Source organism: Phlebotomus papatasi, chromosome 2 (assembly GCF_024763615.1).
Source record: "Phlebotomus papatasi isolate M1 chromosome 2, Ppap_2.1, whole genome shotgun sequence".
In the NCBI taxonomy this organism is placed as follows: Eukaryota; Metazoa; Arthropoda; class Insecta; order Diptera; family Psychodidae; genus Phlebotomus; species Phlebotomus papatasi.
In genome coordinates, this window is record NC_077223.1 from 102,360,782 (window position 1) to 102,387,696 (window position 26,915).

Sequence of the window (26,915 nt, forward strand, 5' to 3'; positions counted from 1 at the left end):
ACATACTTAATTTTAATTAATTTATTTCCATGGCCGAAATTACACTCAAAGTGACCGAAATTAGAAGCTGACCGAAATTTGGCACACTTTCCCTACTCACACTGGAGTTTCACCAAAGCAACTTTAATTAAAATTTTATTCAAAATTGAATGAATTTAATATATTTTTTTTTAATTTTTATTAGGGATCCATCTGGAAGATGATTTGCCCGGAATTTAGTATTGATATTTTCTAAAAAGAATAAATCTTTTTAGCTAGAATATACTGCCCAACTCCACCCTCAAAATAAAACATAAACAATTGAGCAATAGTTTAGTGGATATTTTCTTGCAAAATTTCGAAGGAAGAGATACTTTGTAAAGGTGCATGCAGTACATGACGATCAATTTCAGAGCCTTTTGTTGAGGTGCAAATATTTGTGCAATTTGCAAAGGTGGAAAATTGAGGTCATCCGAAGAGAGCAAACGACAAAGACCACCCCCATCGTCAAGCTTGCAGAACAAATGTGCACAAAGCTCCTTTCCGCAAATTATCCTCATCCGTCGACCGACCTTGACCCTAATTTTCCACACCAGGGAGATAGTACCAAGTATGATAGTGGAACATGAAAAAAAAACAGCAGGAAAATCATTGTATGTCTTGTGGAATATAATGCTGTTTATTTCAGTTTATTTTCTTCTCTTTCTAAATATACGCTTCATTTTCATTTTTTTTTTATAAATTTATCAATTTCTATCTGGCATAAGTCCACATCCCTGTCCAATTTAAATTTTGTCCGCTTCACTTAATCCAATCTGGCTTTTCTTCTCCTGCCACAAATCTTCTCAATCCAAAATTTCTATTTCAAGCTCCTCTCTTCACTTTTCCAATTCCTTCTTGTTCAATCTTGGCTTTCCTTAGAGACATGAGATTATATATAAGTTTACTTTCTTCTATATAATGTTAGTTTAATAGCTTTCACTTAATTTGACAATAAATTGTTAAGTACTTCAAAGAGTGGTTTATTTCATCCATATATATAGTTTTCTCTTGTTGGGATCATAAGATGTTACATCGATTATTTTAGTGTTTATCAATCCTTCTCTGGTGACAAATTTGTGCTGGGAAATTAAGGAAAAATGTCTCTGAACTTGTGGTTGGAGTGAAATGGGCTTTTCAAAAGTTTCTATTTTATTTATTTTATTATTTCTCAGCTGCATTTTTTTATTGATTAAAACACTCCAATGTTTTATTATCTTTGGAATAATCCATATCCAGATATATACATTTAATATTGTTATTAGTCCATCCAACAATTAACAGTCAATATATTCTTCACATTCCACAACATTTACATTTTTGGTTTTTTTTTGTTTTGGGAGGATTAATTATGTCCTTTAAGTTTATTTATAAATTGTTTCACTTTAGGGTTTTACATTTATGTGGTAAAAGGTTTCTTTTTTTTTTAAATCTCTTCTACAGACTGGCTTTCTTAGAATCTCATTTCTCACTGTTAAAATGAAAGATTTATAATCCTTTGTTTTCGGGAAAAAATCTAATTGAGAAAAATTTTGATATTTTTAGGTCTTACAAATTGACTCGTTTTAGAGACCAATGAATTGAGATTTATCAGTCTTACAGAGAGTCTGAAGACATGGCGTCAAAAGGAATCTACGTAGATGCTTAAACGGAAAATTCTTTCTCAATTTCCTTCTAAATGGTAAAATGTTAAAGTTGCCCATCTCCTTCAAAAAACTCCTGGCCATTTATTATATAAAATTATTCCTTTGTTTTAGGTGACTTGGAAGTTGAATCGGGCTTACTCTGCTGCACAACTGTTACATTGGCCGGAGTTGCTGGTGTTGGATCATCAAAGAAGAGCGGATTCTTCACCTCCATCTCGCCAGTCTAATTCAGAAAAACAAGATTCCCATTAACTATATTACTCAAAATCATCAGGAACCAACAAAAGGAAAAATCGATAATACAGAAGCACCTGAGAATAGTTAAATGCTAAAACGCATGTTCATAATTACTTACAGGAGCTAGTCCAGGACATTCGTAGACTGTGTAGTCTCCTTCTTCATTCTCATCGTCACTGTTGACATCCGACAGTGACCCATTCCTCTCACCGTTTAGGCTGTTCTCCATGGCTATTATTTGCTGCTTCTGATGCTGATAGTGATACATTTGAGCACTTTGTGCCAGGCGGCGGTCTCCGGATGGAGAAACTTCCTTGTTGGGGCCAGTGACTCCATAGGCAGGATACTCTACATCAGCAGCAGCTTTGGCCTTCTTGTAGAAACTAGAAAAGAAGAAAGAAGGATCTTTAGAAATCCAATGAAGCTGGAAAAGCTTTTGCAGCCTCCCGGCTAACACAAGGTAAGCTGTTACTAGCCTAATGCAATAATTAAATGCATTAAACAAGCTCTTAAATAATAACTTAGTCCAAGTACATAAATTAAGTCCTTAATAAGTACTTATTAAGTACGTAATTAAGGCATTTTTTGAGCGAAAGTAGTGACATCTGGTGACAACAAATGGAAACTTGATTAGAGAATGCGACGGACACATGTTAACCATTGGATAGGAAGAGATGAAACAAATTTACATTTCAGAAAAAACATAATCATAAAATGTTATTGCACACGTGAAATATTTTAATGAAATATTCTTTTAGTGATAAATTTATAAATAGTTAATTACCGTGAAATAAACAAAGTATAATTTAAAGTTCGAGAAGAAAGTGTTGGCCCGGGCAACATAACAGAGCTGAGGTAGCAATGTATTTATCTTAGCAATAAGAAGCAAAAGTGTATTTTTATCTCTTTGTGAAATAAAAACAAATTGAAGAATTAAAAATAAATGTTTTCTATGCATTAGGGTAAGTGCTTAAAAAGCGCGTAGTAGAAAGCCCTTAATTAAGTACTTAGTAAAAATACTTTTCATGTCCTTAACACAAACTACTTAACTAAGGACTTTAATAAGGGCCCTAATTAAGTACTTAGTGTTAAGGTTGAGTCATACCATATTAGTTTGACTACTCGCTACAAAGCGCTGACGTTTGTCTCATTTTCATATATTTTTTAATTAGTCGAATGTTCTACAACTTCTTAAAATTAATAAGTCATTAAGTTAAGAACTTAATAACTACTTAATAAGTACTTAATGTGTTAGCCGGGCTGGTTCATTCTCCAGGTTATATTGTCTCATCCTGTCCAGATGAGATAATCTTAATTGTGCATGTATTCTACTAACTTAATGCATTTGGTCCTGGCTATACAACTTGCGAAAGAGCTTTTCCACCGTTTTGCTCTGGAGGTTAGTGCAACAACGCTAAGACGACGGTGGATGTCATTGACTTATTTTAATATCCCTATGCTGCCACTGTCTACCACACCCTACTCACAAGAAATTTATATCGAAAGTCAATGCAAATGTTAAATAAATGCATAAAAATTAAATAAAAATAAGTGGCGTTTCAGAGAATATTAAAATGTTGTAATTTTCTTTTTTTTTCTTATTTTGGGGCAACATTAACTATGCAGAGGATGGTTAACGTAGTACAAATGACACGACAAAATCCTAAAGACTATAGGTTAGACATCCTCTACCGAAGGATCCGCAATGGAATATGAATTGAGAGACTAATTACCAGTTTATTCATTCTAATCCTAAATAGGTAATTACTGCATAGAAATCACAGAATTCCATGAAATTGAATATAATGCCCAACGCACAATAACTTTTGTTTTGTAAACATGTTTTTGACATTTTAATGAGAATGAATGAAACCTAAATCTAGTCATCTCGCTCACTCTCATAGGTAATTTTGAAAACATATTTACAAACAAAAGTTATTGCGCGTTGGGCATAAACTAAACAGCAGCTTCACAGGTGCAGAAAGTACACTTTTTAGCTCAGATTTTTTACAATATCGTCTTTTGTGGTCATAGGTGAAATCCGACCTCGTCAGATCGGGCCCAAATTTTGCATTTACACTTCTAGATCATGAATATCATATGCAGTGCCTGCTTCGTTATTCGGATAATTTTGAGACAATATGACAGATGTCCGCTTCGTTATTCGGATGGATTTTTTGAATTTGTTCAACGTCTCAAAAAAATAATACAAGTTTTTTTTTGTAGAATTAGAATAAAAATTTTAAAGACGATGAGAATTCTATGCTATTATACCTGATTTATTAAACAAAAACATCACAGGATAATTCATTTTCATGGTAGAACAGACATGCATACATGACCTCAAAATTATTTTAAATGTAACCATCGATAACTCGTCCGGATTACGCCGATCCAGATTAAAGGAGCGGGCACTATAATGCGCTAAAAATCGATTATCATGGACGGTCCGTCCGTCCGTCCTGTCCGTTCTGTCCGTCGAATAACCACTTCTTCGGAAAGAACAAGCGGTTTTCGGCAAAGGTTAAATGTCGATACACTGAGAGAGAAATCCGAAAAAGTTAAAATAAGATTCCGGAAATGTTAATTTTACCATGCAGTATTGATCCAAAATCGGTGTAAATATCACCCTTTTTAGGTGTATTATGGGTTAAAGTTACTTATTTACTATAACGACTATAACTATAACTTTCTGAACACCCCAATTTCATCTGAATTAATTCACAGTTCAATTAATGGAAAAATCGGTTTTCGAAAATTCGATGTCGAATAATTCAAAAACTAGATGATCTAGGTCGTACTCATCCTTGGATGTTCCCTGACCCGAGCTGAGCTATAACCAAAAATGTTTTAACTGGACCATATTTTTGGTGTTTATGAATCGATTTTGATGATTTTTTAGTATCTCAGATCAAATATATATACTCTATGTCGCTCCTTGGAAATTACAAGGGGCCAACTCAATCTGAGCCATTTTTCAGGAGACAGCATGAAAGATTAAACCTTGCATAAATAATTATATCAATTAAGTATGTTAATAAAAACAATTTAATTTTTTTCTATTTGTATGAGCATTATTATAAACATCGAAACATACATATTTTTACTTTTCAAAATATGTTTTTTTATGAGTTAGCTCTTTGTCATTCTAAATGATGCGCAGATTTTCATGAAATTAGAATGACACGGGATCAACTTGCTTGAGTTATGGTGCTATTCCAATGAAAAAATGAGCATGTTTTTTTTAGTACATTACTGTTCTCAAGTACTAAAAAGACTATGACTGTTCCCACATGTTATTTCGATTAATGTCAGATGGCATTGTAATCGGGGGTGAAAGCTCGCTCGGCGGGAATATTCGAATTCGGATTTCGGTTGGGAAATCGACAAGATTAATTTAATGTTTTCACTTTCATAGTATTTTCTACATTTTCTTTATCATGATAGACAAGATGTAAAGTTATTCTCTCTGCACAAAACTTCATATTTTCCCCAGTCCTCGTCGTGTTTCAAAATCACGAAATAGTCATAACAGGAACCGACACAAAAGAAGAGTTCAACCGAAATCCGAATTCGAATTTTCGTTCCGAGCAAGCTTTCACCCGATCACAATGCCATCTGACATTCAGTCAGTGTGGAGTAACCTGCCATGTCAGTTTGGTGGCGTGATGCAGTTAGATGACCGGGAGTTGACAACTTTAGCCTCAACCGTGGGTTTTCCCAGGTTTTCCATGAGTTTTCCCGTGAATTCTCAGTGGTGAAAAGTCATCGAGCAGCATTAATATTCTCTACTCATTATTTTCCTTGAAATGACGTATAGGAACAGACATGGTCTTTTTTAGTACTTGAGAACAGTAAAGTGCTAAAAAAACATGGTCACTTTTTCATTGGAATAGCACCATTAGTTCCTTGTTTCAAAAAAAATTGAACGATAAATCTATTTTGTGCCCCTTGACTTCAAACAAAACCGCGCAAGCAATCATAAAGAGTAAAATTTTGAAAAACTTTTCTAATAACGAAATTTATTGACTCATATCATCTGAAATTTTATTAAATTCTCTGTCTGAGTGCATTAAAACCTCAAAATCGCCAAAAAGTGAGTTGGCCCCTTGTAATTTCCAAGGAGCGATGTATTCTTATATCCAAAAGAACAAAGACAAAATACTTAAATTCTTCATATAACAAGAATTCCACGTAAGCATAATTGAAAATCATAAAATGACTTCCTACTAAAATGTCTCAATGAATTTCCATTTTCCATGGATGAATTTTCCCTCAAAAAGCCTTTGGGGCAACTTGCAAATTAATTGATCGACGAGACTATCTAATCTACCACATCAATCACAGCTCTGTATCTTTCTAATAAATGTCAGATTATATTTAGGGCTTGTTTATTTACATTTCAGTGTTCTCTATCCCCGTTTAATAAAATACTATTGATTAATGTTGAAATGCAATATTTTGTATCTACTTGTCTAAGACCATAAGTTGCATTTTGCAGTCTAAGTGCTATGGCTACATCATGTATTTCTCAGATGGTATCATAAATATCTTTTATACAGAGTCCTTGAAAGAATCCATAAAGAATCTGTGTAAGTGATATCAATGGAGAAATATGAGGATTCTTGAAAGGAATTATATTCACATACATAGCCATATCAAAAACATTTCTTGGTTGGAGCACGTTTCCAAAGCAAATAACATATCTTTGAGAGATGAATGCATTCTTAGAATATATTCCGGACTATATAATTTGAATATTTCCTTTTGAGTTTCCACCAGTATATTGAGTTTATGTAGAACTGATGGAAAATCATTATTCCAGCTTTAAATTGAGTGTTTTAAAGTTGATATGAATTTGTGAAATGGAGAGTTTTTGGATATTAAGGTGGAAAATTCAACTTAAAATCTACATTTAGAAAAAAGTAAAATTTAGGGGGAGTTCGGGCTACTCTGAGCTGTGGAGCTAGATTGTTATACGACTTTTCCGCCTATTTGTAAATGAAAATGGTCCTTACAATTATTTCATTTAGATCCACAATTATTTTGTGTATCGAAATTACATCACGTTAAAAAAAACCATTTTCCATTAGAAATATGAGAGAAAATCGTATAACAGTGTAGCCTTACAGCTCAAAGTAGGTACCGTTAGATGCGGATAACTCGTAAGCTTGCTTATCGTAAGCTTTTCTTTAATTCTAGCTTACTTTAGCTAAGGATTCTTTTGATTATACACAGTAAAAAAAATTAATACTATTATAGTGTGTAATCTTTCACACCACTATTATAGTGTTAAATTTGGAAAAAGTGTTTAATTTAAAATTGTTTAATTTAAAGTTGTTGAATTTCAAGATGTTGAATTTGAAATTGTTGAATGTAAAAATTGTTGAATTTTTATGTGTAAATTCAAAAATTGTTGAATTCTGTTTATTGTTGAATTTTCTTTTCATTTCGAAGATTTTGATTTTTTGCATTTTTAGACATTTTTATTGGTTTTTCCTGTACTCGGGATCCCCCCTAATGCGAAATGATTACATCTGATTCTCGGATCTTCACGATATACTTATTATGCATATAAATATTTGATGTTCTATATGACTTTTGTCCAATGAAAAGCATCTCGACTGAAGTATAAGTCTTAATTGGAAATTCAACAATTTTTACACAACTTTTGTTTAAAAATTCAACAACTTTTGTTTCAAAATTCAACAAATTTGGTTGAAATACACAAGGCTTCACACTATAATAGTGTTAAAAATCATGATAAAACTATAATAGTGTTAGTTTTTGATCAGGTGACAAAAAATACTATAAAGTTGTGTATTTTTCCACACTATAATAATGTGAAAAACTGTAATAATAGTGGAAATTTTCAGAATTTGTTAAACAGTTTTAAATCACGAAACATTGTTGAAAAATTTTTATAATTATAACAGTGAGAAATTTTACACAGATCGCAATTAAATAAATAATTTATCCGATTTCACACTATTATAGTGTTAAAATTTTACACATTTTTAAATTAAACAACATTGTTGAAAATTTTTCAACTATAATAGTGGTCATTTTCAATCACGTGACAATTAATTACCAAAATGTTGTGCATTTTTTAAACATTTTTTAATTAAACAACTAAAATGGTCGATTTTGCACTATTTTAGTTGTAAAATTTTACACATTTTTTTTACTGTGTAATTGAAATACGATAACTTACGTGTACCATCCGATGGCTACTGCAAGAAGGCCAACGGTAATAGCTGCACTAACCCCTGCTACGAGGGCGACTACGTACATTCCAACGGGCGCTTCAATGTCCATAGGCTTCTGGATGACATCGTGCCTTACCAGGAGATTGGGGTCCAGGACACTGCCCCCATTGGGCATCCCATGGCTTAGTTTTTGCAGCAGACCCTGCATCTCTCGGGATACATCGTCATTGCTGGCATCTGGATCGATCTGCTTGAGTTTGGGATTTACATTGATGGGACCCTTGATGCGATAGTAAGGAAAGTCCTCTCTGTGCTCCTCCAGGGACACATCCTCATTCAATCGCACCGGTAGTTCGGAGTCTAGGTCGTAGAATCTGGGGTCATTGGGTCCAACTGCGAACTGGTAGGGCTCATTGAACTCATGATCCTTCATTTCTGGGAATTGATATGTGAAGCCCGGCTCAGGTGCTTCTTGAGGCACCTGAGGAACCTGATGGTTGATTGAAGGATCCAGCTGGTATTCAACCACCTTCTGCTGGAATCTACGTCTTGCTTGCTCCTCAATAAAATTTAGTATCTGCGCAAGGTAGTTCTCATCATCTGAAGTGGAAGAAATTGGTAAAGTTTCTGTAAGTTTATGCCTTGAAAATAGGAAATTTTCATGAAATTCATTGTCTGAAGAATAATCTTTTACAGCGCTAAATTCATCCCTGCTTTTATTTAAATATTCCAAATCAATAAATTTCATGAAAGCTCCCTTATCCAAAAATTGTGGGTTCCGCCCCCACAAAAGTTTCTTCTTACATGAGTTTGAAGTTATTTTGGTGCTTGGTGCTCTTCGAAGACCTGCAATGGGAAAATGATAGTCACTATTTAGAATAATATTTTCTCCCCCAAAGAAAAAAAAATCACTTTTCCAGATTTATGTGACTGTTTTGGAGTTGTATATCAACCCTTTTCTGTTGAATTTATTGGTCTTTTATGGGGACTAAGAAGTGGAGCACCAACTACTAACTTTTCCAAAGAGGGATCCTTTTCAGTCTGTGGATGGGGGGTAGGAAAAAGTTTGGTAAATAGGATTTCCTATTTATAGAAAATAGCGGAAGCAACACACGAGCTATTTTGTCATATTACGTGCTTTTCAATCAAATTGGGAAATAGCTCAATCAGTGGTTAAAGTGTTACAAGACTTCCCTCCAAGTCGCGAACAAACAAATTGTGCAGAAAAATTCAATTAATTCCTCATCATAATGATGGCTGCTTAAGAGAATAATAAAGCCAGAAAATGGCGGCTCCATACAAAAACCCAAAATTAAAAGTGTATCAAGTCTTACAATTTTTGAGATATTTCCTTGAAAATTTAACTGAGGGTAGTTTTTTATATTATCTTTGAATTCCCTGTTTTAATATTATGAAAAACTGTTTTGCTTTCGTAATATAATTTTCCAAACATTCGTATACTTCTAAAACATGCCACAAAGAAGCTGCATTATCTCCTAGAATACGAAAGATAGAGAGGTATATTTTTTTTTAATTTTGCTCCTAAAGACATGCTCTACAAAATGCCTGTTTCACTTCTTTCACTTTTCATACAAATTTTCCAAGTATTTTTCAATTGAAAATTGTCCAAAAAATGACAGTTTTCATTGCATCTTTGTACCGAGAATATCATTTTTTCCGAATTAATAATTATTTTTGTACCAATCTACATTTCATTAGCTTTCAAATGGTACATTAGAATTGGAGAAACTCCTAATAGTTTTTTTGCAATTAAATTTTAAACAACATGCTCCAAATTGGAAATTTTCATGAGCTTTTGATAGCTTTCCGAACTTCCGAGAAATGCTACTCAAAATTGTTCAGCAATTCGCCACAAGATTACGCGTCGCATTTTTCACCATGTCTTTCCTTTTCTCTCTGACCTTCAGCACGCCTGCAGTTTTTTGCGATCAGGCGGAGGAGAAAAAAATGCAAAACAACAAAACTCATCCACTGTGTGAGAAATCTTATGAATTACAGCTGAGCGAATTTTTATGATTTTCACGATCAGTCTCGTTGTTTCAAAAAATTGTAGAAAATCGTAAAAATTATGAATCGTCAATCGTCATGGGCATTTCACAAAACCAGCTAATATCGCGGTGACTACATAATATGCCGATATAATTTTTCTCGGAGAAGAAAAAAGTCAGTGATAAGCCTAAATGGGCTTATGCTATGTGTGATTCTTTCATTGCAAATTCGAATTGGGGGCAAAATCGAAGTCCAGATGACCTTATGCTAGCTGAGATTTATTACAGGAAACCTCGAAATGCGTGCAACTCGAGGTCGTTGAAAATTGAAGAGTGCAAATTCGATTGTCAGAAATGCACAAAAATACATGTAAAACTTTTATGCCAAAATGGCTCAGAAACTATTCCGCAATCCGCGAGTAATACTGCGATCTTCAAAAATCCGCGAAAAAATTCACGGTCCGGGAAAATCCACAATAAATTCTGGCGGCTGCGTAAATCCGTCAGAAATTCTTCGGTCCGCAAAAGATTCCGCGATCCGCGAGAAATTTCGCGGTTCGCGAAAATTCGTGAACGATTCCGCGATCCGAGAAAATCCGGGAGCAACACCGCGATCCACGCAAATACACGAAAAATTCCGCGGCCCACTAAAATCCACGAACACACCGCGATCCGCGAAGTTACAAAATAAACCTAAAAGTAGCGAAAAAGCATAACATGATTTCGAGATTACAATAGAAAACCCGATTTTGAAATGGAACTTTTGTGAAGGAGAGAAAAAATGAGACATGCATGTTTTACGCATATCTTTGTCTCTAAAAATTGATAAAAAAAATTAAATTTTCAAGTGACAAAATTTCTATTTTTATTTTCTTCATAGTCCAAAATTTCTATTTCTTCAAAGAACACGTGCATTTGACACATTTAAAAGATAGGGGGAAACAGGTTTATTTTTTGGCCTTTTTTTGGTACGGGAAAGTACTCTCCTTTCGAATGTTCATGCCTTGGAATAATGGGAATTTTCTTTTATTTTTCGTATGAGACTTAGGGGAAAGTCGTCTGCCTTTAAATGCAGCAGCCTTTAAATGTTGCGATTTTTTCGTTGTTCTCAAAAGCATAAATTATATTCTATTAACTATTAGGTAGCTATCCATCATCCTCACAAATCATCAAAAAATGGAGAGCCTAGCTCCTATTTCCTAGATGCTAGATAAAAAAAAAATGAAAATGAGCTCTAAACTGTAATTTTGATGCTCCACAAATCATGTGATTTTTCATAGTAAAAATCATTTTACAAATAAATCTTCCATTGTGACACATAGAAGGTTAATCAGGCTTAATATTTCTGTTAATACATTTTGGTTCAGATGACACAATTTTTGTGGGTGGCAAAAATTTGCAAATATCACCCTGCAGCAGCCTTTAAATGGTAATGTCGTGTGCCTTTAAATCCTATCTTTCCATACATCAAAACATGTGAAATCGAACTCCTACTTTTCTCTGACGAACGTCATACAAATAATTATAACCCGCTATCTTGCTCCGGCCGGGATGTTTCAAGTTGACAATTGTCAACTTCAATGGCTTTTTCTTCCAAATTTTCAAGTGCAAAACAGTGCTTCAGAAAAATGTGAAGAAAAGTTATTGTTTAATGTCTTTTGACTGCAGTGATGATTTTAGTGAGTGCGTTAGGCTTCAATCTAATCATTTATAGCCCATTTACTTTTATTGATTTGATATTCTCAGTGAAAAAAAAACATTTAAAGGTAGCTGCCTCGCGTTTAAAGGCAGACTATGCCAGCTGCCTTCATACAAATCGACATCACTTTTTTAATTTCCTCAGAAGGAAAAACTGAGGACTTGCAAATGGTAAATGAGGTAGTCATATACGCCGAATGAACAAGAGAATTTTTTGGTGTAGTAGAAAATAAAATCCATTTTGTGGATTCTTCAGAAACAAATCTTAAATTTGGAACTACATTTTTCGTTTGAAGGCAGACGACCTTCCCCTACACATTTCTATTAAATATTAGTTAGCTTATCATCAATATTTATGATTATGTGATAATTATTTATAAGTCTCTTAGGAAAAATAAAAGAAAAATCACGCTATTCGCAGGCATGAACGTTCGAAAGGACAGTTCTTTCCCCTAACCCTTACGATTCGAAATTTAAAACTTTACAATCTTGGCAGGTCAAACTAATAAATAATTAACATGACCTTTATTTTTCCTCCATTCTTTCCAAAAACCATGTTCTTCTTGGGAATCTTTAAAAACGCATCCTGCGATTTTTTTTATTTTTAAATATGTTTTAGAGGCCGACTCGGTGATAATTTCATATAAGAAAATACTGTTGAATCAAAGATTTTTCAAGGTCAAAGGTTAAAAATGCTCTATAGAGAGCGTATTTTTAAACCGAATAGAGTGACATTTGGTATAGTTCCAATGATTATGCAATTTCTTACAATTCTGAAAAGGGTATAATTTTTTATGAATCCATATAATAAACCAGTTTGTGCCTTCAAGGAGTAACAAAAAGATTTTCAATATTAGTAACTAATTTGTTCCGAAAGTCACCATCGCAGCAAGAAGGACGTTAAATTTGTGGCATTTTTCAAGCTATAATATTTACGGTTTCACTTTTTTTTTATTCGAGATTGGCGAGATTTTTCCCCTCTTGCTACCAGCACTGGCACCTTAACTATAGACCTTAACTGTTAGACGAAACGGACGAGATCTTTTAAATTGCATTAATTTGTTCCCGATAATTGGAACAAAATGTCTATATTTTGGTTCCGACTTTTAGCAACAAATTTGTACTTTTTAAGAGAGGCAAAAGGATTCCCCATATTAGTAACGATTTTTGTTCCAAAAATTAAATCGTCCACGGACACCGAAAATTTTTGAAACGAATATGTTACAAATGTAGGAATAGTATTTTTATAAAAAAAAATCTACAAATTTGTTCCTGACAGTGGGAACAAAACAGTAGAGCGTAACAAAATTTTATTCCAACTCACAGATCAAATTTGTATAAAACGAAATCTACTGAAATTTGTAGGTATTCCACCGTATCGAAACGGTTCTAAAAGAAAACTTTTACACAATTGTCACTATTCTTAACAAAACCGTAAAGAAAAAAAAATATTGGAACGAATAAATATCTTTTTTAGGTACATATTTGTTCTGTAACAAATTGTTCTAAAGAAAATTTTTAAGAAATATTTTGGTCAGTGTCCAAAAGTTTTTACTGTGATTGTGCAATTTGCTAACAATACTACAATTGGACTTCAGATTAAAATTAGTTATAGTTTCATAACTGGTTTATTATATGGATTCATAAAAAAATTATACCCTTTTCAGAATTGTAAAAAATTGCATGACCTTTGGAACTATACCAAATGTCACTCTATTCGGTTTAAAAATACGCTCTCTATAGAGCATTTTTAACCTTTGACCTTGAAAAATCTTTGATTCAACAGTATTTTCTTATATGAAATTATCACCGAGTCGGCCTCTAAAACATATTTAAAAATAAAAAAATCGCAGGATGCGTTTTTAAAGATTCCCAAGAAGAACATGGTTTTTGGAAAGAATGGAGGAAAAATAAAGGTCATGTTAATTATTTATTAGTTTGACTTTCCCGTACCAAAAAAAGGCCAAAAAACAAACCTGTTTCCCCCTATCTTTCAAATGTGTCAAATGCAATTTGTCCTTTGAAGAAATAGAAATTTTGAACTATGAAGAAAATAAAAATAGAAATTTTGTCACTTGAAAATTTAATTTTTTTTTAATCAATTTTTAGAGACAAAGATATGCGTAAAACATGCATGTCTCATTTTTTCTTTCCTTCACAAAATCTCATAATGCATCGCAAGGCTAAAAATCTGCCTTTGGGTTTTCAACCTTTTCAATGAGTTTTTTGTGTGCTCTGGGTCTGGGGAGCGCTTCGGAGAAAAATAGACAGACGATGAGCGTGAACAAAAAACAGTAGAAAAAACGAGACAACTGATGGCGCGTGATGCCTCTTTTCACCACCAGGGGACATCACGGATGCTTTGAGTAGCTCCGCGAGAGCTTGAATCTGGAGCTTTTTTTTCCTTGACGATGCTCTTAAGCGAGATTCATTAATTAAAAAGCATCATCATTTCCAATAGAGTGATTTGCCTGCTGCGTAATTGAATTAATCTTCTCAGATATTTAATTAAACGATATGTTTCATTTGACAAGATTTTATCGATTTATCTTCACAGGATAATGTTTATGTTGGTATGAATTTTTCATATTCAAATGAGTCTTGCCTATGGTCTAGTATATAAAATCGTTATTTTTAAATAAATTAGCTTCATTTCATTATCGAGATTATTAATAAGCAATTAACGGCATTAAGAGTGATGTAAAGTTTAACACCGACAAGAACTTTAAAGGTTTCTTGATATAATTTTTAACAAGTTTATAATTCAAATCAAATTTTGAATAGGGGAAGTGCTTATAATTTTAGACAGGGCGCTTAGAAGCATGAATATCCTAAATTTGAAGTGCATTATTTTCAATACTAATTGATTTTTTTGTTACTCTCTTTTCAGAAGGATGGTTTAGAAACTTAGGAAGCTGTTTATCGTCTTTGTTTTTACTAGTATTAATACGTTTGAAAATGAATTGATTTGTTGTAACTTTGGACACCTTGGTTGTAAATTTGGACACTTTCCTTGTAATTTTGGACAGCTAATCCACCTCAAAAGGATGCCCATTGTTCTCCATTTCAAGAACCTATCTTACCAAGACTTCTTCCTGTCTATGAGAGGGAACCGTAGAATGTCACAAGGAACATGATAACTAATTTTAATAGGGCGTACGATTTGTTCGGCAATTGTTAACCCAGTGGATTGCCAAACCCATCAATCCTTCATTCCTATGAGACCACCAAGCCTTGCTGAAGGTGCTGAAGGCTCTTTTTGGTATTCTTATAGGCATGGCAATTACCATCAAATTGATTGTTACGGAAACTCGCAAGAAGCCTCCGACAGGACGGACTTTATGACAGAGACCTAGGCTACGTTTTCGGAGCGAGTTGACGGAGATTCGCCAGATATCGAGGAGGTTAGTGCAAGAGGTTCGGTCCCTTGAAAGGACATGTTCATGACTTAATATCTGGTTTCTAGCCATGCAGTGCTAGGGGAAGTGCCCATGCTTGATACCATTGAAAGCTTCGTAATGACTGAACTTTTCCTATGTTTCTCAATAAACGTGACTTCGCAATATATTTTTAAAACTGGCCACTTTTCCATAGTTTTTAAAATATGGTTGCGATAAGTCACATATATATTGTGAAACATAGAAAATTTAATAATTACGAAGCTTCCAATGGTATCAAGCATGGGCGCTTTCCCCTACACTGAGAGAAATTCGAAAAAGTTAAAATAACATTCCGGAAATGTTAATTTTACCCTGCAGTATTGATCCAAAAACGGTGTAAATATTACCCTTTTTAGGTGTATTATGGGTTAAAGTTACCTTTCTTTCATGTTGATTTTACCCTTAAAAGGTGTAAAATTAACATTAAAAAATGTTGATATATTTTTACACCCAAAAAATGTTAAAGTTATGACGAAAAAAAGTTAATCGCAGCCTCTTTTTTTCTGAGTGTACTTAGGGATGAGAATACTGCATGAAATAAAGTTAATTAAAAAAAACTAATATATGATAACAAACTTCTTTTTAATTTATTTTACAAATGAAAAAGAAAATTAATTAATTCGTTTCTCTTTATTCAGAGCACGGGTGACCTTTACTTTAATTGTTTCACTTAGGTAGTGAATGCTGTACGCTTCAATTTGTTTTTGCAAAAAAAAAAAATAAAATGTTACTTAAGGATTTAAGCATTAATTTAAAGATTGCAATTTAAATTTAAATTAGTTAACAATTTCTTGCATTATTTCTCCGAAGAGAGTCAAAAACCTCGAACCAAATTCACTAGCGTAACGACAATAATTTGCATGGTTATAGTTTACTTTAGAGATAATTTCGTTTTTTGTTTGCAAAGAGCGGAAAGTGTCTCGGATGGAGGGAAAGTGGTGTGCTGTATGAGATAATTTGTATGCCACATTGCTAAATTTCAAGTTATAAGTAAGTCAACAATGAATTGAATAGAGAGTTCAAGGTAATCTGTCTGGTTTCTGGTTATTCTCATGAATTTAATTAATTGTGTAGGAAAATTTTATAAAATGCGCGCGTTTCGCAGGTGAGCAAACTGAGCAAACATGCACGCGTTTTCAAATTCGTTCGCCAAAACCAAATGTCGCACACAATTTATATTTTTCTTCAATTTTATTTGCTTCTTCTCACGTGTAAAATTTTCCGATTATTTTTAGTCACTTTTTTCGGCTGAATTATAGTGCAAATTTTATTGCAACGTGTAAGTTCTGGAACCTACCAAAGATAATTTTATTACTCTATCGATATCCTATATGTAGGAAACGTTAATGTTAATGTTAATATCAGAACAAAAGAGTCTTCCTATTGTATACGCAAGCTCATACAAAACCTGACATAAGAGTTAAGTACCAAAAAATATTGAAATAAATTTTTTGAAAGAAAAAAATCTGAGTTCCTGAAAAACCTTCAAAATAGTTTATTAATTATTTTAGAAAATAAGCCTAAAAGTTAGGAAAGATATTCAATCTCATTTAATTTTAGTTTAATCAATTCGAAATAAGACAAACGAGACAAACTGTTCTATGTACAAGAATGGCCCCATATAATAATATTATTAATGAAGAACCGGTGAAAGTCATATAGATTCCGTCTGATACTTGATGAAAATATTCAAGGCAAGGTAGGTGTTCTAAATTCCGGCCGGCTTGCAATTTCGTCCACCTTTTTTGTTCCTCGAATTTCCATGAATTTTTAGTTTTTACATACTCTAGAGATTATACAATGCAAAAGAATAACAAAAAATGTAGCTTCGACAAACGAGATGACGTAAAAAGTCATTGGAAAAATTCCTGAAGGGCAACGAAGAGAATGAAGGTGGCCGAAATAGGGAACCAAAGCTATGTCTACATTTTTATTAATTTTAAAATCTATAAGAATTATTTTCAGAGTAAATAAAGACGATAAACTGTCTACAAGTTTCAAAGCTATACTCCATAAGAAGAAGGAATAAAGAAATCAATTTCTATTAAAGATATTACATTTCAAACTTGAGACTTTGGCGCTTGCATGCAACTATGCCGAAATTTGGCACACTTACCCTAATGGCCGTGTAGTCGGCCGGTTCCTCAACTCGGTCAGTGGGATTATTTATTCAATTTAGTTAGATGTCCTATAATATGGTTTAACCAGTCTAATATTATAAGATCTATTACATCATACATAATTCAAACCAGTGCAAATTTAATAGAAATTGACTATAAAACGTTAAAAAATTGGTTAAATAATTCCACTGGCCGATTTGAGGAACCGGTCGACTACAGGGCCTTTACCTTAGCCCCCATAAAACTTGCGGGTTGAGGTTCTTTGCATAAATTTCTCTTTACCTGTTCCTAAATTTGTGCTAAATTTTGTGGGATAACTGTGGGACTTTTACTCCTTTAGTCGGATTCCTGGAATGAATCTGATCTCTAATGGCTCTAAGAGCTCTAATGGATCTCTAAAGGGGCACACCTTTTAGATCAAGAAAATTTAATGAATTCGAATTTCGAATCCCTTTCTTTCTCACATGTTTTGCATATGTCTATCTCATTCTCTCGCACTCTTCTTCTTCTCTTAAACATCACTCCGAATTCAATTTAGCTCAATCGAATTTGGTATGCGAAAGAATGAGATAGTCATATGCAAAACATGTGAGAAAGAAAGGGTTTCGAATTTCGACTTCATGAAATTTTCCTGATCTAAAAGATGTGCCGGACCCATAAGGCAATATATTTTAATAGGCAGTCTCAAGTCAAGCATTTTTTAGAAGGATAAGGTCAGATCCGTTAAAATAATATGGGAAAAATATAAAATATTCGAGGCCAGAGCCAGAGTGCATACGAAGTCTGTAAGCTTTCCCCTATTGGAAGATGACTACTTACGAAGGACGCTACTTATGACAAAATAAGCTACGCCTTCTTTAAAAATTCTACTTTTACAATTCAAATGCTAAAAGAGGCGTGGCTTATACTTTTATTCAATCAAAAAAATCTTTAGGGTCTTTCTTAGATTGAAATGGTGGAGTAGTCCACTTTAGAGGTATTAGGTGAGATTCTTAACAATCTCACCTACTATAATCCTAACAAAATTTCATGTCGTCCGATCGACCTCAAATTTGGCCAAAATGCGTTTCAGCACTTCCTGATCACGAATATATCGACGGTTCCATTCCATACTATTCTATCTCAGAATGACAACATTTCAGGAGAGCCATTTGAATTTGGCGATTTCCTATGCTGCCCGTGTAATTTTTTTCGAAAAAATTGAATATCTCGTTACCCGAACGCCGGATGACCACCAAATTTTCACCAGTTGTAGATCTCGGTCCCAGGAACAACATATCTCTCGGAGTAATATAATTCTAAGTCGACTTAGAATAGTATGGAATGGAGCCGTCGATATATGTGGCTAATTTACGTTCCCGGCCGGCCGGCCGGCCGGCCGCTCTTTGGAGCTTAATAGCTCCTAAACTAAAAAAGATATCGACTTGCGGTTTTCGGCAAAGGTTATATATCGGGTGAAAATTGCAACTTGGTGCATAGACCCCCCACCCCCCACCCCTCCTTCCGCCATTGTGAAGACCCCCCTTTTTTTGTTTTCTCAATAGCTCCGCCCCTATGGCATTTAGCGGGCTCAAATTTTAGTATGTTATAGCTGGGCCTTAGAGCTTTCCATCAATACCAAACTTAAGGTCCCCCGACCCCCCTGACCCGAGCTATAAGGGTCCAAAAAAATTTTCTTAAAATGGCCATAACTCCGGTTCTAATTGTCAGAATTTAAAAAGTGAGGGCTTTTTGGAAAGCTCTCGTGAAATGCCACTTCCCCTTCTAACATCGCAAGTTCATAAAACCACCGCTAGGGGCGCTTTTTTTAAAAAGAAAATTTTTAAATCTTAAAAGTTAAATAACTCAAAAATTCCATTGTGCATCGGGCTGAAAATTTAGTATGTTGTAGCCGTTGATTATACCTATCAAACAAAAAAAACCTTAAGTCGATCCATAACCCCTGACCCGAGCTATAAGGGGTCAAAGTTCGAACATTGACCGGCCTCTATCTCCGGTTCTAATTAACATAGCGACCTAAATTTTACCTTTTTGGTTTCGTCTCGATGAGCACTTTCAGATGGAAGTTCAAAAAGTCACCACAGGTGGCGCTGTGATAGCGTCAAAATTCATCGAAATTCAAAGTCACTTTTCTCAAAAACGGCATTGTGCAAGTTAATGAAATTTTAGTATGTTGTAGTCCAGTCTAGGACGTTTCCAAAATGGTGCGTATGCGCGCTGTGGTTTCAATAGAACCGGAGATATGAGGGGTCAAAGTTCACAAAATTCAAAAAATCATATCTCCGGTTCTATGTGACCGATTTTGATGAATGAGGGCTTAAACGAAAGATCTCACCAAATGCTACAACTTTCTAGAATATTTGAACTTCGTGGAACCAACACCAGGGGCGCCACAGTCGAAAAACCAATTTCAATATCACATAACCTCAATTATCTCGACTGTCGCTGAACCGATTTTGATGATTACTTCAACATAATTGTAGAGCACATTTGTCTCTACATTTCGTCCATACATCATTTTCCACTAAGACTACGCTATCACTCCGATTTTGCCGTTTAAGTGTAAAAAAATTGATTTTTCCCATAATAACGCTTTGAAATCACTCAGATGCCAATTTGACTGCCTCTACTCCACCGAGACACTTAAAATAGGGGTTTAAATGGAAAGTCCCGCAAAATACAACAATTCTTTGATATAGTTGAAGTTCAACAAATGACTACTTGGGGAACTCTGGATGAAAAAACAAGTTAAGAAACAAAAAACCTCGCTTATCTTGGCTTCTGAGTAATCGATGAGTTCAAGTTCTACGGCAAAATTATAGAGAACATTCTGGTCTACATTTCACCCATATAACACTTTTCTGTCAGTTCATCCAAATCCTTGACATTTTGGTTCAAATACAAAACTTGTATAATTTCACGAATTTGATTCAAGATAACTGAATGGCGTCTCCCTACTTCAGCATCAAATCGAATTTGCATGCACTCCGAGTTAGCTCACGTTAAGAATCTCACCTACATAAGCCGGTTAGGATTATCTGTCCCTTTTAATAATAATTGAATAAGCTCCAAAAAACCCATTCTTTCCTCTTTTGATTATTGATGAAATGATTAATAGGGGAAAGTGCCCATGCTTGATACCATTGGAAGCTTCGTAATGACTAAATTTTCTACATTTCACAATATATATGTAACTCATCGAAACCATATTTTAAAAACTATGGGAAAGTAGCCAGTTTTTAAAATATATTGCGGAGTCACGTTTATTGAGAAACATAGGAAAAATTTAGTCATTACGAAGCTTCCAATGGTATCAAGCATGGGCACTTTCCCCTACAGCGTTGCTGTATTTTTGAGGAATAGGAAAACAATTTATTACAACTTTAAAACAAACTTAACTAATTAATTTCCTCTAAGGTAGGGCAACAACTGATATTACAACTCAATATTAAATTGCAGTTTGAGCAACAAAGTTTATTGAACAATTTGCCAATATCTAAACTCAAAACATTCTACTGAAATTCCTGTTAATATTTCAGAACGAACTGATGGAAATTGAGGTGAAACTTCAATGAAGTTCTCGTGAACTTTTCAGCATCCAATGTATTTTCATTAATTAAATTATTAGATTTTCCAGGAACTCATAGTGATGGCGTATAAGTGTGAATATTTACTGAAAAATAAATATTTTATCACCATATGGATGAACTATATTCACTTTATTCGATTTTGATTGGCATCTCCGGTAATCATTTTCAGATCTAACGACCCTCTCCTGGGGCTCTTAAGTACCATGGCAAAGGGGGTTTCACGGGAGCACTCCTCCGGAGGTTTGGAATAATATTTGCATTTTATTGTCTCTGAGATAGTAAATATAACACATTCAGTACGACACTCTCGAGGTCTCTGACGATCGTAAAAGTCCCCATGGGATGGGGTATAAAACCAACAAGAAAATCCATCACGCACAGACAAAGAATTTCAACCAGTTTTCCTGCTGTTCTTTTTTTCTCTGGATTTGTCAGTGGAGCAATATGGGTTGTCTGGGTGGAAAAATTCATTTAATTTTATTACCATGTTCCATTGTTTTAGTCTAGCGATAGTGCTAAGAAAATTAACTCAATTGCTCGCAATAATCGCTTGGAGTTGGGGGAAAAGCTTTATAGCGAACATATGGAATGTTTTTCTTAAGCATTTGAGAATTGTTGGAAGTAACATACGGATGAAAAAAATATTTCGCAGAGCTTAGAAACTTTGAGGAAAGTCTTCTGGTGTATCGATAAATCAAGTGTCAATTGATACTTCTTTGAATGTGAGATGACTTGTTCAAATTTCCTTCTTTGGAAGAAAATTCTCCCTAGAGAATCCCTTTCGTGTCATATCTACGCCTCAGAATTTTCATGCACAAGTTGCAAGAAGGAAAAGCTGGTCAGGGAAGGTGAGGGTTGAGTATTGCTCACCTGGAAAGAAATCGTGCTGGTTGATTGCACCAGACACGTATCCAAGTCCCAGCACCAGAAAAATCACTTCACACACTAATTTCCACCACATTTTTCCACACGAATTTTCATGCCCGCCATTATGTTGCGAACTACCGCGACTGACGGAAAAATCAATATCTGCCCTCCATGGGCGACTCTCGCACACACACTTGGCTTCAACAGCTCTCCTGGCTCAGAGTTCCTGAGGAAGTGGCTTTTGGTTGCGATGACTCTGGCCAACCGTTCGTCACACGCAATCGGTGGACACTGACGTGGGACGTTTGCTGTCCTAGGACGTGCTCGGATGGGCTCGGGGATGGAGTGCGTGGGTGGGATGTAAGAGTGTTGAAGTCGCGTGAAGTCTTCAATGAATGAATGTTCTTAATGAAGCTCTCCGACCCATCCACTGCCTTTCCGGCGCAGCCGCACTGAGCTTGAGGGGCGAATCGATTTGATAGCACCTCGGAAAGCTGAAAGAGGAACAAACATTAAGGTGATGTCACATGGCACTTGTGATAAGCCGTTTACTGAATAAAACACCTGCGCTTAATATGACGTGGGTCTTACATTTAATGACTTGTACAATAGATTCAAAGTGGAATAAGAAATTTTATTAAAATTCTGCTACGATTTTTCTTAACCCATTCCTTACCATTGTATTATACATCATACGCAAATTGAGTGATTTTTGATGATTTATTTCCTGGGCAATTTTTATCCGAATTGCTGTCGGGAGTGGATTTTTAGTAACGTTAGTTATTCAAATACTTGGGAAAAATAGTCTGACAGAGATAAAAATACATTTTGTTATTATTTTCTTGCTTCGCGGAAGGTCATGCAAAATTTTTGCTCAAAATGGTGGACGGAAAATACGACATCCCGTGGAATTTCTCAAAATAGGCGTCTTTCCTTTTTCCTGATTTGAATTCTAGTTGCCAATTGGTGTTCTTGGATAGTTACTCTATCTAAAGCAATACAGTTTGTAATGAATTAATGCACAGAATTTAAATTCAGTGACCGTTAAGACGTGTGTTTGACAAAGGCACCCCGCCCCCCATATGAGATAAAAAAATTTTCTTTTCAAAAAATTCATCTACTAATCTGTAGGAAACTAACCCCAAAATATGAACATTCTATCTCAAGTATTTCTGGTACATTGACTGAATGGGTTAAGACAACAACTTTTCGCTTTTAAGTTATAATTCTTGCGAGCAACGCATAGGGGAGACTGGAGCATCAGTAGACATGGAATAGCACGAAACACTGATATTTAATCTTGCCCATTTGTTCAGTGGACAAAGGATCCCTGCTGTATCCGTGAATTGATAGGTCTCATCCTCTGAGGTCTAATATCCTAATTACAAAAAGAGGAGAGTTTACAACTACCCCATGTTTACAGCTGCCCCGGTTTCCTCAAACCAGGATGGATTACAGCAACCCCCTGACAAATTGCCTGAAATTTGAAGTCACTTTCTCATACTTCGATTTAAATTTATATGGGATATTTTTGCACTCGCTACCGCTATGCTAAATATTTAAAAAGTGAGAAGTTTTTCCGTATTATAAGATACTTTTCCGTATGGAGGGATAAATATACTAAATTTTTGTTTAAATAAATTTTTCCTCGGAGCACTGTGAGCTGAGTCCGAGATCAATTTAGGAATTGGCTTCAAATAGCTCCATATAAAAAGGCCAACTCGCCAGGCGCTTGGATTACAGGATATCGTGATAGACAGGTCAGGTTTTCCCAACTAAGCCATCATAGACATTGCATTGACATAGCGTTGATGCGTGTTGAATGGACTCCCAGGAAACACCGAAGCTATTACAACCCGTACTCCTGGTTTACCAATACCGACTTCCTCCATCTCACTTGTGCTGATTTTGCTACAGCAATTTTTCAAATTTTAATTTCAACCATGGTCAGGTTGTTTGATCATCCGTGTGAACGTGGCTACAGAGCTACAGAACCAAAAGTTTTGATAGCAACCAAACGTTTTCTAGGAACACTCTCATTGAGTTCGATCTCAACGCTTATTGGTATAACTGAGTTAGGTTTTTCAGGACAATCTGTCCTTCCGGTGAGCGTCGGAATTTGTTGATCAAATCCTATGAATCAAACACACAATTTTACCAGAGCTTTCGACACTTATGTCCGTTCGCTTTGCAAAAAAAGAAGAAAATTAGCTACTAACCAAATTCAAAACTGATGCATAAGAAAATAGAGGAATTAGTGACAAAAATCCTAAAGAAAAGACCAACCAATAACCACTGAGGAAGACACGATAAGTGTCAAAAGCTCTGGTAAAATTGTGTGTTTGATTCATAGAATTTGATCAACAAATTCCGACGCTCACCGGAAGGACAGATTGTCCTGAAAAACCTAACTCAGTTACACCACCGTCGGCTACCCCTTTAGACCACTTATAGGTATAAAGTATAATTTCTTTAAATTCCCTCCAAAACTGACCTGTTTAAGGAAAGGCTTTCAGGCTTCGCACACCTTCTGGCTTCAAACACATCATAATTTTCCTACATTCTTTTAATAAATCTAACCTTATTTTTTCAAAAAATGTGTAACGTAAGACTGGCTATTAAAGTTATGTTGATATTAGGTCAGATTCGTTGAAAAAATATGAGAATAATATTAAATGTTCGAAGCTAGAGCGTGTTTGTGAAGCCTGAAGGCCTTCCTCTACAATGAAGTAATCTTAAACAGAATATAGTTTTTAATATCCAGATTTCTGCACTGTTGCAGACCGATAAGACTTATCTTACCAATTATATAACCTTGAAATAACCTTGAATAATCTTTCTAACGATTTTTCAAAGTTAAAACATAAATTCAGTCCTACAGAGCGAGTTTTCTAATTTACTGAAACAAGTACCTATATATGATCACTTTAAAAGTTTCGGTATTATCGGACAAGTCTGAACCGGTTTAAACTGGTTATGAACTGAATATAAGCATATTATTTAGCAATAACTTACGTTTTTATTCGAAACATAGGTAATCAGATGTTCTGTGAATGGATTTAAATCCTATAAAAGTAGGAAAATATAAGAAAAAAATAACGAAATAAAAAACGTGTTTACTAAATTATTGAACACATTCTTTTATTTATCATTTTATACATCTAACAACTTCTGCAAAAAGCTGGGTACAGAAGCTGATGATGAATTTAAAATCAAAAGCTCTTTTTTATTCCACAAGAGCGCAATTTAAAATCAATAAATGCCTTGATAAGGCATAAGATTTGCATATATTCAAGGTTTTCTCTTGCCTTCCTACATTTAATTTTTCGTAATCATATGAGATGACTATATCAGTTGAAATATCAATAATCAAACTTTTTTTATTACATTATCTCATTGAAATAAACTTTAAACTTTCTTTGTTTTGTATTATTTTTCCTTCCTCTGGATCAAGCGCAAGTTTAATTAGGACACTTTTCACTCAAAAATTTTCTTTATGTAAAATTATATTTTTTCTGTAGACAGAGAACCACAAAATATTAGACTGGTGTAAAAAAAATTAAAAAAAACAACATTTGAAAAGACTAACAATACTCTAATCGCGGACTTTAAGCACTTTTAGTAAATTAATAAAGGAAATGCACAAGAATTTTATATAGAAATCACACAACGGAAAGACTGTGTACTTTATTCCAAGAACAGCGATCAACTGAAATGATTCTGCGATTTTTTGATCAATATTAGACACCTTCACAGTGTAAAATTCCGCTTATCTCGACTGCACACAATATTATAAATGTATAATAAATATATATAATAAACAAGTGGAAAGAGTAGTCATAGTAAAGTCGACATTAGTTCACCAATATGATCACTAGCATGTCCTATCCACCATTAATTAAAAAAAAAGCTGTGTCGATCTACTAATGCTAATGGCTGCAAGGAAACCACAATGTTATGACTACAGACATAATGGCTTTCATTTATATCAAAAATGACATTGAATGATTCCCAATATTTTTTTCAAGGTCAAATTCTAAATAGCTCTAGATAGAGCTATTTTTAAACAATTTTGGCAAATATAAACTCATTTAAAAGGTCTTGGAATCCATGAGATGATTAAACCTATACCTAGAAATTATAAATTATTAACGAATTAATACTGAGCCATTTCACTTCGTTCCACTTTTCCGCTTATTTAGGCCCTTTTTTTTAAATGATCTACAAATCGATTAAAATCTGTTGTAATTCGATAAAAGTTTAAAAAAAAAAACCGAAATCCTAAGGACAGGGACCATTCTTTATCCTTGAAATTAATTGTTATAAAGCTTTGTTAATCTAGACCAGAGGTGAGCAAGTACCGTTTGAAACCGAAGAAACGTCAAACAAAAATTGTACGTCAAATGTCAAAACGCTACCTGGACAAACTTATTTTGACGTTTATTCGTTTTCAAGTTGTTCTTTGTTACCTTTGATCTAGACAAATAATGTGAAACTTTTTCATGCGTAATTATCTGTGTCACAAATTCGAGTAATCTGCTATGTTAAAACATTTTTCCATAATTTAGTCTTAGAGATAAAGAGAGGAATTTTTTCAAGAACGTTTTTAACTTGACGGTTTTATAGCTGAAGTAGTTATTACACGAAATTTAGGAAATACAATTTTTTGTATCAATTAGAAGTAACTAATTGTAATCGAATTAATTTGGCATTAAAATGAGACCAAAAATATGTTTAAATTGCCTTAATCTGGAATAAGAATAATTTCCTTCCCATTTTTTTGTCGTGAAGGTTGAAATCGAGTCTAAGACGGCGACGAAAAATAAGATAATGTTGCACAAATTCACTTTAGGAGAAAGGTGCTACATTTGGACGACACAAGATTTGAAAAAATCATCCTTTTCAATATATTTTTAATGAAAGTAAAATTTCTCAAAAGGTCTATGGGGTTATACCCTTTAAGAACATTGGAGAAATATTGAGTTGTTCGAAGCTTGAATCGGCTGAGAATAAGGCTCGCTTCCCCTATAAAATAAATGAAATATTTTGGATTGAATATTTTACAATGCCTAATCTAAACA

The 26,915-nt window shown here is 34.3% G+C and overlaps 1 protein-coding gene across 1 annotated transcript; it reads right to left on the bottom strand.

The window, feature by feature from the left end:
* Positions 1-637: 637 nt before the first annotated feature.
* LOC129800479 (uncharacterized) lies at positions 638-25,545 on the bottom strand. The gene is made up of 6 exons (XM_055844885.1): positions 25,424-25,545; positions 21,838-22,328; positions 8,915-8,956; positions 8,116-8,710; positions 2,020-2,284; positions 638-1,887 (listed from the first exon to the last, which is right to left on the bottom strand). The coding sequence occupies exons 2-6, from the start codon at positions 21,926-21,928 to the stop codon at positions 1,759-1,761; spliced, it is 1,122 nt and encodes a 373-aa protein (XP_055700860.1). The 5' UTR covers positions 21,929-22,328; positions 25,424-25,545; the 3' UTR covers positions 638-1,758.
* Between the last annotated feature and the right edge of the window lie 1,370 nt (positions 25,546-26,915).

Coding starts and splice junctions, on each gene's coding strand:
- LOC129800479 (XM_055844885.1), bottom strand. CDS start 21,928: ATGTGGTGGAAATTAGTGTGTGAAGTGATTTTTCTGGTGCTGGGACTT. Junction 8,957..21,837: donor CCAGCACGATTTCTTTCCAG/GTGAGCAATACT, acceptor TTCCCATTGCAG/GTCTTCGAAGAGCACCAAGC. Junction 8,711..8,914: donor CAAAATAACTTCAAACTCAT/GTAAGAAGAAAC, acceptor CTTCCACTTCAG/ATGATGAGAACTACCTTGCG.